The sequence below is a fragment of the Sus scrofa genome, chromosome 3 (assembly GCF_054392235.1).
Source record: "Sus scrofa isolate SSC_HxYL_T2T_F1_AM1 chromosome 3, Sscrofa_HxYL_maternal_Yorkshire_Landrace_v2.0, whole genome shotgun sequence".
Lineage (NCBI taxonomy): Eukaryota > Metazoa > Chordata > Mammalia > Artiodactyla > Suidae > Sus > Sus scrofa.
Genome location: NC_139385.1, coordinates 41,516,317 through 41,529,539, shown reverse-complemented (window position 1 = coordinate 41,529,539; position 13,223 = coordinate 41,516,317). Strand labels below are relative to the sequence as shown.

At 43.5% G+C, this 13,223-nt stretch overlaps 1 protein-coding gene across 47 annotated transcripts in view; it reads left to right on the top strand.

Annotated features, from left to right (window-relative positions):
* The window catches only part of RBFOX1 (RNA binding fox-1 homolog 1), a 2,264,635-nt gene that overhangs the window by 2,112,785 nt on the left and 138,627 nt on the right, over positions 1–13,223 (top strand). For 39 of the 47 annotated variants that reach the window (XR_014840851.1, XR_014840853.1, XM_021088068.2 and 36 more), the window contains 2 exons: positions 1,979–2,122; positions 10,370–10,423. Coding sequence is in view for 45 of the 47 variants with exons in the window: in XM_021088068.2 (XP_020943727.1) it covers positions 1,979–2,122; positions 10,370–10,423 (198 nt within the window). In the remaining 2 variants the exon portion in view is untranslated. The remainder of the gene's footprint in view (positions 1–1,978; positions 2,123–10,369; positions 10,424–13,223) is intronic. The other 8 variants (XM_085017654.1, XM_085017635.1, XM_085017636.1 and 5 more) reach the window with 1 other exon arrangement.

Below are 13,223 nucleotides of genomic sequence, written 5' to 3'. Positions count from 1 at the left end.
TATATGTTTTGGCTGCACTCACGGCATGCAGATGTTCCTGGGCCCGAGATCAAACTTGAGCCACAGCAGCGACCCAGGCCACAGCAGTGACAATACCAGATCCCTAACCTGCTGAGCCACCAGGGAACTCCTCCATTTATTAACCATATCTTGTGCCAAGAACCCTGCCAGTTTGGCATATATGTTGCTGTGTTCAGTCTCTACAGAGCCTTATAAAGGGTGCACCATCATTATTGCTCATCATCCAGATTAGAAAACTACCACCATCCTCTTCATTCAACCCAGCGTCATGGACAAAATGACCAAGTCCACTGTCTTCATAACCTGGCCCTTGGAAGTTGAAGAAAGTCATCAGATAGGGCTTAGGCCACCAAACCAGCTTGGAAGAGTAGTATGCCAACCACCGGAAAGCCTTGACTTCTAAGTGTAATTCAAGATGTGTTAGGAGAGCGATGCCAATGAAATCTGTCCATAAACACAAGGGTTGCTGAGACAGTCACTATGCCCATGGTATTTCGGCTTTCACACAGTTTGTAAGATTGTTATCTTAAACTTGGCTGCCTGATTGATAGTTTTGTCCCAGGGTACATGCTTCTAAATTGCTTATCAGTAGGTGGGGATGATCCCTTGCTCATAAATTTGATAGGAGTCCTGGTAGGTTTTCCATCATGGTTTTAGAGAAGCAGGTACGTGATGTGGGTGACATCTACTGCCACCTAGAGACAGTGCATGCTAATTGCAGACAAAGTTCTAGAAAGGAGGCATCTCTGCTACATTTGGAGTTTGGGAATGGCCTTAATGATTAAACCAAATGTTACTGTGACTTTTCTCCTACTTTCTGCCTATTTAGGAGTGTCAGTTAATATCATGCTATCCAGGCTTTTATTTGGGGCATGCGGGGGCGTGGAGGCAGAGTAATGAGTTATGCTAATATTGGAATATTATCTACACCAACTTAGGCCAATAGAACTTTCTAGAAACAGATGTTCTATATCTGCATGGCCTGACGTGGCAGACACATGTGGCGACTGAGCACCTGAAATGTGGCTAGTTTGAGGGACTGAATTTCCCATTTTACTTAACTTTAACTCATTTGCATGTAAAGAGCCATATGGAGTCCACTGTAATGAATAGCACAGTTCTGCACAATCACGAAATGAAAAATTAAAACCTTAAACAAGGTTAAGTCAATCAGATGGTTGTTTGGACTTCAAGACACCAAACAGCTTTTTTAAGTGTTTTATAAGACTGCCTTAATATGTTGTCTCTATGGCCTTAACAAATATGTAGGCCTATCTTAAGTTTTTGAACAGACTCGATGAAGAGATGAGCATTTGCCCCCCCCGATGATGTTTTGTCTCATTACCTATTAAAATTCCTGGCCCCCCAGTACCAACCGCCCCATCCCCTCGCTTTATCCCTGTAGCACATATCTCATTCTGCCTGCTATCTCCTTAACGAGTTTATTGTCTGTCTTCCCCTGTGAGAATTATGATCCATAACAGTCAAGATCGCTGTTGCTTTGCTCACTGCTGAATCCAGGATTGGCCCTCAGTGGACGTTTAATAAATATTGGTTGAATGGGAGTTCCCATTGTGGCTCAGTGGTTAAGAACCCAACTAGTTACCATGAGGATGCAGGCCTGATCCCTGGCCCTGCTCAGTGGGTTAAGGATCTGGCGTTGCCTTGAGCTGTGGGGTAGGTTGCAGAAGTGGCTCGGATCCTGCATTGTTGTGGCTCTGGCGTAGGCCAGTGGCTGCAGCTCTGATTCAGTCCCTAGCCTGGGTGCAGCCTCAAAAAGACAAAGAGAAAAAAAAAAAAAAAAAAGGTTGAATGAATGAACGAATGACTCAGCAGTTTCTTCCTGTCCTTATGCCTTTGTTCTGGCATCTTCCTACCATTTAGGAGAAGCAAAAGCACATGGGAATGTACCTTCGGGTCCACTCAGAGCCTCTTTGCTTTACACTTGTTCTTTTAGCAGACAGATGACGCGGCGCCCACGGATGGCCAGCCCCAGACACAACCTTCCGAAAACACGGAAAACAAGTCCCAGCCCAAGAGGCTGCATGTCTCCAACATCCCCTTCCGGTTCCGGGATCCCGACCTCCGACAAATGTTTGGCGTAAGTACTGCCTTTCTCCTCTGCGGGGTCCACTCTGGGGACCCCAGCGTCCTTCCCTCCTCGTGTAAGTTCTTGATCATCATACCTCAAAGGTGAGATGTTAACACAGCAAGGGAAAAAAGGCGTTTGACATCCTAGTCTTTGGGTATATTGTAGCCAGGACCTCTTTGTGATTGTAGCATGAATTTCTCTGCATGTGTTTACCACATTTCCATTTTGACCCCCAGGGCACTTCTTCTAAGCAGTAACTTGAATATCAAATGGAAACAGGCTCCCACTATGGAAACAAGCCCTTTGATGATTCCCCCATCGAGGGGTCTGGGACCCTGTGTCACAGCTAAAATAACCATTATGACTCATCTTGGTTTTTCTCCCTATTGCAATTGTCAAATTATTCGGGAAGAGTGACTCAGAGGATATGCCTTCAGACCTTGGTCTTTCCCAGGCACTGAGCATTTCAATTTCAGAGGCAGTTGTAGAGAATAATTAGTTCCGCATAAAACTTCATTAAAACAAAACAAAGCAAAGCCACTACGGATCTCTGAGTCTGACTTGTCTCCTGCCATATACGTTCTCCTGGAAATAGTAATGAGGATTCAGAGATTTTTTTTTATTGTGATGTCCCGTGCCACAAATGACAACCTTGCCCAGGCACTACATTGAAACACAGAGCAAGGCAAAAGCCACCACCCACCCAGAGAAAAGAAATCCTAGGGGTTGCTTGCTCATGGGACCTTGTGACCATGATTTGTTTTTCTGGACGATGTTGGCACCATCCACCTTGGGAAGGGATGAGTTTGTCATTTCTTCAGGCTCCGTTCCACCAAACACAAAGCTTTGATAGGGCTTGGCTGTCATTCACTTTTGCAAATGCAGCCAGTCTCTCTATGACAGCCCAGCCTTGCTGGGAAGTATCTGTGGATTCGTTAACAGCTGACTTTAGAGTAAAGGTTGGCTGCCTAGAGATTCTCCTTCTAAGGGCTTTTGGATGGATGCAGATATTACCAAAGGAATAAGAAGTGACCCAACTTTAATGCCTAGCTCTGGGCCAAGAAGATCTCATTCCCCATATGAAAAGGAGAGCCCTCTGAGCAGTGGGGTTAGCGTGCATGTTTTATTTCTTCAACATGCACAATGTTGATCAAGTATGCATCTGACACAAAAACAGAACAAGCGCCCTAATATTTAAGATACCCAGGCTCGAATCCTGACATTTCAGAGGAAAAGGTCAGCTTCTGCTCTTTTATCTCTCTCATTTGGTAATAACCTTGAGTTGAGCCCTCTAACTCTTGCACAGCAGAGATACCCTCGGGCACTTGCAGGTCAAAGATGACTTTGAAAAGTGCAGAGCATTCAAAGTTAAAGCCGAGGTTAAGTGTGTGTAAAGCAGTGAGACCAGGTCTGAATGATGGGCATCCCGAGGAATTAGATCCCTTTCACCACGTCAGGTTAGGAAAGTGTCTGGCTCTTCAGTCTGTCTGGACTCAGATGTCACTGGGCTGTTGGCTTTGAACTGGGTCCTCTTAATGACCAGCCTCTGCTCTTTTCTGGTGTCACTCATGGCAAGACATCCCAATTCCCACCCACGGAGGATGCTCTTCCCTCACTGCTGGTCTTCTGGTTTTCTTTGTGTGTGTCTTTTTAGGTCTTCTTGGTTTTCTTGAAAGTTACCGGAAGGAAGGCTACACTGCTCAGTCAGAGAGGTATTCAGAATAGTCACCGTTAGACTCCGAAGAAGAGATCCTTCTTGCGTGAATATCGGAGGCTCTCTATTCTTTTCTGGGTAGGACAGGTGGCACAGGGCAAAGTCTTGCCAAAAGATGGATTGTGCCACCGGTCGTCAAACTTTGATCAAAAGCTGCTGGGTTCAGGGCCACTTTTTGTAAAAGTCCACATTTTCAAGCTACTTGACAAGAGGTCGATTTGACAAGAGGATAGCTACACTTAATATCTATCGATTCAGAAAGTGCAACAGACCTTCAGTAATTCTTTTTTTGAAAGTCTGTTGCAATCACTTTAAATTGAAAATAAAAAGAAAAACGAGCATGAAAAATAGTGGGAAAAGTGTTTCCCAGAGACAAAAGTAGAGACAGGAGAGGACTGCTGATCCAAATAAAAGCTTTCAAACTCCTTCATGGTCAATTTGAATAATAATAATAATATACAATCAGTAATTCTGGAATTAATTTGATTCACCCCATACTGCCTCTGTGTCCATTGTTAAAAGTATGCAAGATTTTTGGGGGGTTTTGTTCATAAAGATAATCTGGCACAGGAGTTCCCTGGTGGCTCAGCGGGTTATGGATCCAGCGTTGTCACTGCCATGGCTCAGGTGACAGCCTTTGTGGGTTCGATCCCTGGCCCAAGAACTTCCGCATGCCATGGGCATGGCCAAACATTTAAGAAAAAAATTTTTTAGGAGTTCCCGTCGTGGCGCAGTGGTTAACGAATCCGACTAGGAACCATGAGGTTGCGGGTTCGGTCCCTGCCCTTGCTCAGTGGGTTAACGATCCGGCGTTGCCGTGAGCTGTGGTGTAGGTTGCAGACGCGGCTCGGATCCCTCGTTGCTGTGGCTCTGGCGTAGGCCAGTGGCTACAGCTCCGATTCAACCCCTAGCCTGGGAACCTCCATATGCCGCGGGAGCGGCCCAAGAAATAGCAACAACAACAACAACAACAAAAGACAAAAAAAGACACCAAAAAAAAAAAATTTTTTTTTTAAATAACTGCACACATGGATCCCTGGGCGCTGCAGTAACTTTGAAGCTCCCTTGGTTTACAACCACCATTCTAAAGACATGGAATTTTAATACTGCAAAAATCTATTCTTCCTGGCCAAACAGCGGCAGCAGCAAACTCATTCCGGTTATATGACACATTTAGTGGCTTGAAGCGTAGGAAAAGGCACCTGTAGACATTCTCATTGTCTCCCCACACTCCATTTACAAGAATTAAGCCTCGTTTCCTTTTTCAGGTCAGAGTTACATTTTAACCCCAACCAGGTGGTTTCCAAGTCACTGGAACCTGAGATGTCGCCTCTCCTTTTGTAGCTGTATTTCGCCCCGGTCCCTTCACTTTAGCGGGGGCTAGAGGAAGGGCGATGGCAGAGACAAACTCTCACAAAGGTTTCTGCATTTTTCTCCTTTGTCTCTTTTGTTTCAATATGGCCATGGGGATTTCAAACCAAAACCTAAACACAGCAACAAAAAAAGCAACTTCCTTTCTCAAACCGCCTAAAACCTGGCAGTGCTCCTAACAACTTCTGTAACCATTAATAATTCAGCCATGAAGTTTGCAGCCCTTCCTGGCCTCCTGGTTACCATGGGGGCCTCGAGAGGCCTCGACATTTTATTTTATTTTTCAGTTTATTTTTTATTAGGGTATGGTTGATTTACAGTGTTGAGTCAATTTCTGCTGTATAGCCTAGCGACCTAGTCATACACATATATACATTCTTTTTTCTTCTTATCTTCCAACATGGTCTCTTCCCAAGAGACTGGATAGCATTCCCTGTGCTACACAGTAGGACTCATTGCTTATCCATTCCAAATCTAACAGTTTGCATTTACCAACCCCAGACTCTCTATCCATCTCACTTCTTCCCCCTTGCCCTGGGCTTTTTATTTTTAACGTGTGTTTCCTGTTTGTTTGTTTGTTTGTTTTTCTTTTTTCTTTTTAGGTCCGCACCTGCGGCATAGGAAGTTCCCAGGTTAGGGGTCAAATCAAGCTGTAGCTGCCAGCCTATGCCACAGCCATAGAAATACCAGACGCGAGCCGCATCTTCGACCTACACCAGATTCTTAACCCACTGAGTGAGGCCAGGGATCACATTCACATCCTCATGGATACTGGTCGGGTTCTTAACGCCCACAGAACCACAACGGGAACTCCTTTAATGTGTGGTTTTAGTGTGTCTTTGTTGCAATCCTGGTGACCTTTCTTTAATCATCCACTTCCTAGGCTTTATTTCCTCCTCTTTTGGATGCATTTGTTCCATGTTTGGCATTACAACATCAAGGTCATCTTGGGTTTCCCGGTTTGTTTGGTTTTCTTTTAAATAGAACTTTCCAAAAAAAAAAAAAAAAAAAAGAATAAATAAATACAACTTTCCTTGGTCAAAAAATTCTGGGGCCACCATATTCCAGAGCAGAAGCCAGAGTCTTTTGAAAACACTAGCTGGTGTTTGAGTGAATGGGATGCTTTGCTGGAAAGGATGTGGGTCCCGGACAGGCCCCCTTCCTCTTGATCATGGCAGGCATCACCAAAGAGCATGCGTTTCCCTCACACTTAAATTCACCAGGGTTGCTTGAAGGCCATGTATGGATTTCCACCCAATTAATCACATCCTGCTCCAGAATAGCAAGCTCGATGTAACCTAATATTTACAAGGAAGCATTTCCGGGTGAGGGGTGAGAAAGGTAGTTATAACAGATCCGGACCACTGGGACAAGACATTCCATCCTAGAACTGTCTTCAGAAACAGCGGCTCCCTCAATACCTGCTCCAGGTTTCACCATACCCTTGTCAATGTCACCGCCTTCCTTTCGCTCCCAAAATACAAACCCTCTGGGCATGACTATGATCTACTCAAGTCTCAAACCAGATCACAGGGCTTTCAGAACATGCAAAAGAAGCCTTCGGGATCCCCTGTTTCAATAACAAAACAGAGATAGGCACACCTGCAACGAGAATGCCAGAATCCCATCTATTAGTCACTAAGTGAAGCCATTTTTCGGACGTGGCAGGGTGCCTCCTGTTTCTGCCTCCCAAACACGAATGACCGGACGAAAATGGGCCTGCTGCCTTTTCTTAGCCTCCATGCCCACGCTTTGAACTAAGCTTTACTTTCATGTTTTCTGCTGTATCCATTGAACACTGTTCAAAGCTTTTCAAGGACATATCATTTGATCCGAGAATGTCTAAAAATGGATGGTACCTATTTGCCCAAGTGCGTGCCTCTAAGCTCCCAGATTGCATCCTTGATGCAGCTATTGAGACACCTTGCATGGATGCTGAGACGTTGTTGAACACGGCGGAACACTGGTGTTGAGCAAACAAATCCTAGTTATGTCTGCGAATGAGTTGTGTCTATTTAAATTGAAAATGTGCCAGCTGTGTTTACATCATTAGTACCAAACTTCCCAATTAAACTGTTGATACTATAAATATAGTACACAACTGCCTTAGAAATGGGGCTTACATCAGCATTCCTCTTACGGCTTGTTTCATGGGCTTTCAGAATCCTCTACCCCTTGGCAACTGCCAAAGAGGCAAGTATTTGAGGCCATTTCAGGGCATATGGTGCCATTGTTCCATTTAGGCAATGACACATATGCTAGGATTACTTTTTGATTGGTTCTATCTCCACCAGATCTTATTTTAAAGGACATGTTTCTGTGTTGACGGCTTCGAGAATGTTCCGCGGGTGACATTTGCTTCATGGTTTTAGAGGAAGTCCTTTTCAAGCTTCTCTATCCATAAATATATGTGCTTCCAGGCTCTTATGCCCAAAATAAATATGATAGCATCTGTGCAGACTGAATATTCTAAGGCGTTTATATCAAAACGATTGCCTCTGAGGAGTTCACAAAGCTGGGGGATTTTTTTTTTTTTTACTATGAAATTCACTTCACCTTTCAATGGCAAGCCCTGCATTTCCCAAATCTGAACGTTTTCTTCTATTTTTAATGATTCTCTCGGCCCAAATCTAGGGCACTGAAAATGCACTGTGGAAGAATGTTCTCTTGACCAAAAGAACAGTTGAGTGTCCACAAATTGCAGGGTGAGTTAGCTTCGTGTTTCTTAGCTTTTCCATAGGACCTGCCAGCGATACGGACCTTCCATCTCCTCTTGTGGGCGAGAGCCTTCACTTCTTGATGTCTTTCTATCCTTCTACTTCTCTGTGACGTGGAGAAGCATGTGGACTCAACAAGAAAAATTCAAGTTTGGAGCTCCCATTGTGGCTCAGCGGGTTAACAACCCGACGCATATCCATGAGGATGCGGGTTCAATCCCTGGGCCCACTCAGTGGCTTAAGGATCCGGCATGGCCATGAGCCGTGGTGTAGGTCACAGATGTGGCTTGGATCCTATGTGGCTGTGGGCGTAGGCGGGCAGCTGCAGGTCTGCTTTGACCCCTAGCCTGGGAACTTCTATATGCCACAGGTGTGGCCCTAAAAAGCACAAAAAAAAAAAAAAAAAAAAAAAAGAGAGAGAGAGAGACAGAGCGAGAGAAAGAAAAAGAAATATTCAAATCTATAAATCTGAGCCCCTGGCCAGGTTCATATCCTGAAAGATGGACCCATTTCTGTGTCAGAGGATGCTACATCTTTGAGTTTCTTTTTCTCATGGTCAGAACTACTTCTTTTTTTCTTTTTTTTAGCGCCACACACATATGGAGGTTCCCAGGCGAGGGGTCGAATTAGAGCCACAGCTGCCGGCCTGCAGCACAGCCACAGCAATGCCAGATCCAAGCCACATCTGCGACCTATACCACAGCTCATGGGCAACACCAGATCCTTAACCCACTGAGCGAGGCCAGAGATCAAACCTGCACCCTCATGGTTCCTAGTCAGATTCATTTCAGCTGCGTCACGACGGGGACTCCCAGAACTACTTTCATTTCAATATTTTGAGCTATTTATATTCCACTGGGGTATGCATTTTTTTTTTTCTGTGTTTCCAAGGAATGTAGATTTATTTGTATTTTCCAAAGCAGAACCTCTGTATGTTCCAAATAACTTTTTTTTTTTTTTTTGAATCTTAGTAAGACCTCTTGACACTTGCCCCTGGACCTCCCAGGTCTGCGTGAGTGAAGCATACAGGTCAGGCAAGCTGCCCCCAGTTCTCTGTGTTCTAGTTTCTTGTTTCTCTCCTGCCCATGCCTCCCCATCACTCTGCCCTCTGCTATACAGAGGCTGCTTAAGGATTTCCCCCCTTCAAGAGAGGCAGAACACAGACTCTCCTAGGGGAACAAAGGATGCAATAAAAATCCAGGCTGCAAAAGCAAATGGAACGATAGGAAAGCTCAAAAACAGGAGGAAAGCTGATGGAGATTTTACGTTCTGTTGTTCTATTTATTTATTTAATCACGAAGGCAGGCATTTGCTTTCATTCGGCATCAGGGTAAAATTTCTTTCTGATTTTCCCCTGGGCCATGTCACATATGTTGTGCCCCCTTCTCCAACCTACACTTACACAGAGGAGACCACACCCAGGAAATGCCCAGTGCACTTCCGCCATCTAAGACAACTGAGAGGATTCCAGCATCGGGGAAAAGGATTTGGGATGATCGGATGCTTCTGGTTCAGGGTCTGTGTTCCCATTTTGTAAGCGTGCATCATGAACTGCTTGAGGTGCGTTTGCCAACTTAGGACTGCTAGAGTTGTGAGTTACTAGGTGTAGTAAGTTAAAAACCATAAGATCCAATAGTTGAACTTGAATTTCAGATAACAGATGTTTTACTAAGTCTGTCCCAACTGTTGTGTGGCATTTATGTATCCTGAAAAATCTGTAATTTACATTTAACCAAGGGGGTCTGTATTTTACCCGGCTACCTAATGTGTTTGGAATCTGAAACGTTATTTCCGGATTTGAGTGTGTTGAGTTTCCTCTACTTTGTCTAAAGCCTGGGCATGTTAATTGTCTCAAATATATTTGTTTGTTGAACATCATTGTCCCTTTCAGCCTGAATACAGGTCATAGCAATACTGGTTTCTTGCTTATGATGAGCATCTGGGGAGTGAATCTTCCTTTTATCGTGACTTCTCCTCTTTGGCCTGGCCACTCCTGGCTTTTGTGGGGCGAGTCCAGAATCCTCAACATTATATTCTAGTTGGATATTTTACTATAAAAATCCCACTTCACCAAGGGGGTTTGGCCCAATGGTGAGTGACATAGCCTAGGAAGGTCTGTGTACATATTTATCCATATTTAATCTTTGCTCCTCAGTGCCTGGGAAAGTGGTCACTCCTTCATAAAGCAAAATGGAATTAACCTCTTGATTACATCTTTGGTATTAGGTCCCTATTATGAGCTCTTATTTGACAGAATAGGTCATAATATGGGAATAAAAATGTGTGGCTGTATTTTTTCTTGGTTCAAGTGCATCATCGAATGATAGAACAACAAAAAAAATGTATATCCTCAATATTAAAAGATATTGTGACTTGGGGAACCATTACCCATGTGCATAATATAATTTGCTCTGTTTCTCTTCTTGCTTATAAAATATTTCTATTTCTTTGCAGCAATTTGGTAAAATCTTAGATGTTGAAATTATTTTTAATGAGCGAGGCTCAAAGGTAAGCAACTTAATTCACTTCAGAATTGTTTAGCTTATTTTAAAATGCTTGTTATAAATACGGGGAAACAACTGCACTGTTTTAATCAGCACGTTGTGAAAAATACACTTCTGTGGGAATTCCTTTAGGGACTAAGTCCCATTTCCAAAATGGTGGGGAATACATTGGACTCAGTTTAAAATGTATAAGGGGGTAATTTAAAATTGCTGTTTTATATTTATATATCTATTGATGTCTATATATCAAGTTTCCAGAGGAAAACTACTCATGCTTAAAAAAATAATGTTGTTGCTACATTTTTTTTGTTTTTCAGTGATAATTATGTTCTTTATATTAAAAAGTGAGTTGATAGTCTCATGAGCAGGTAAATATGTGATTATTCTGTATTAATAAAGTGCAGTTATTTTCCTGGGTTGTAGGGGAGAAAAATCTCATATACACCAACCTTTTGAATATAATTTGATCCAGGAGTATGTGTACCCATCCGCATTTTGCAATTCGCCATCACTTTCATTTTTTTTTTCTGGGAAACCAATTTTTAAGCAGATTTCCTTAGAGCTAACTGTTCATCAAAATCAGAAGTTATAGGGTGACACCTCAGCATCTTCAAAATGGAAATACACTGGTAGGGAAAAAAAAAAAGCCAAACTCTTCCAAAATATCTTTGGTATCAGTGTGACATCATCTAAGAGCAGTGCCCAGACCAGCAGCATCAGCACCACCTGGGAACATATTAGAAAGGCAGATTCTCAGAGTCCAGCCCAAACCTAGAGGAATCAGATCCCCAGAGAGGTCAGATCCTCTGAAACCGGGGCCCAGCAATCTGTGTTTTAACAAACCTTCCAGGGCTATGGTTAATGTTATAAAACCTGGGTCTGGCTGTTTTTGACACATGCCCATGCTTCATCTCAATGCAGACTGCCCCCTTTCTTTTGCCCAGTGGTGTTTTTCTCAATGCTAAATTGCCCTCCTTCTACCTACACCCACGGAAGACGTGAGAGAGCCAGCAGAATCCCCCCAGGAAAGCAGTGCCCTCAGCCTAGCAGCTGATAACTGCGATCCCCGGGACTGATGGGGAAACAGACTTGGATATTGACCTCAGGAACTAGAAAGTGAACAGGTTTGGTAACTCTTCCTTGTTCGCACCCTGCCGGCTGCTTTTCTGCATCATCAGCGTGTGAACAGGGAGACTGAGAGAAGCTGATTACCAAACACAGAGAGGTACTGGGTTTCGCCTCAGAGCTTTCCTTACATAGGCAGCTTGGGACAAGCCGGTATCCGGGAGGGTACCCAAAAAGAATAGGTTTTAGCTAAGATGGCAAGGTCCTGTCTCCCGGAGCATAGCAACCCAGTCCTCCCCCCAGAACAAACATTTATTATTCCTTGGATGGTCTGCACCCTCTCTCTCCTAAACTGGCTTAGTATTAACCAAATGGGTGATGCTGGTTGAACCGAGGAGAGAAAATTCCAGTGTTCTCTTTTCTACAGCCAAAAGGGTGTTGTGACAGGCCAGATGAGTTTTTGTTTTGTTTTGTTAAACTGATCCATTATATTCTCTGGCTCTGCTACTTCAAGGACCTTGTCCTTCTTCTATAATTTCAGATATTTTACAGTCATTCTTGTTTGACCTCCAGGCTGGGGGTGGGGGAATAAGTTAGCTCTCGTTCTGCTCTGTTATGAAAACTATTCCAGGGATTATCTCTGTATGTGCAAAGCCAAGGGCATTAAGAGAAAAATGGGCCTGATCTCTTTCACTCAGGGCTGATGTATTCTTGGCAAAATTATCAGAGATGACCCAGAATGTTGGTCAACTTTCTTCTAAGCCTGAGTCTGTAGCACCACTGCCTGTAAAGGTTTTGTTGTTGTTGTTGTTTTTAATTTATGTTTCACTTATATTTTATTGTGTAACTTTTGCCAGTTGGAAGAAACTATTTAATTTTTTCTTCGAGAATTGTTTGAGGACATTAGAAGAATATCGTTTGCTATTTTGAAAGTACTACAGTGGTGCTATTTTTAAGACTTCTTCCGTCATCCCCTTGATTAGTCTGTCTCTGGGGCTTTAGGAATAAGACCAGTTAAGTCTGCCACATCCACAGACTGCCTTGGTGAAAATGTGAAGTTGCCTTTTTTTTTTTTTTTTTTTCTTGATTAGGAAATATAAAAGAAATACCCTCTCTGGGTGGATGCCTGCCCTCTGAGAGAACCGGTTTTGCAGATGTGGGAGCCAATGGTTTGGGTATCACTAGACTGTTATGGAGACAGTCCAGTTGGGAACTGGCTGGGCGAAGGCAGCAGCTAACACAAGGCTATCTTTTGTCCTTGACATGGTCCTTCGCAGAAAAAGGCCTTGTTTAAAGGGACATCTCCATTTTATTTTATTTTTTATTTTTTTTATAATTTTTTTTTTTATTTTCCCACTGTACAGCAAGGGGGTCAGGTTATCCTTACATGTATACATGACAATTACATTTTTTCCCCCACCCTTTCTTCTGTTGCAACATGAGTATCTAGACAAAGTTCTCAATGCTATTCAGCAGGATCTCCTTGTAAATCTATTCTAAGTTGTGTCTGATAAGCCCAAGCTCCCGATCCCTCCCACTCCCTCCCCCTCCCATCAGGCAGCCACAAGTCTCTTCTCCATGATTTTCTTTTCTGAGGAGACATCTCCATTTTAAAGGTTGAGAGACCTGAACGGTTGTTATGACCTCATTTTTATTGTTTGGTGCTAAGGAGCAGCCAGGAAATGGGGGAGCCCTTAGGAGCTGGGAGGTCACCTTCTGGCCATCCTCTTTGGGAACGG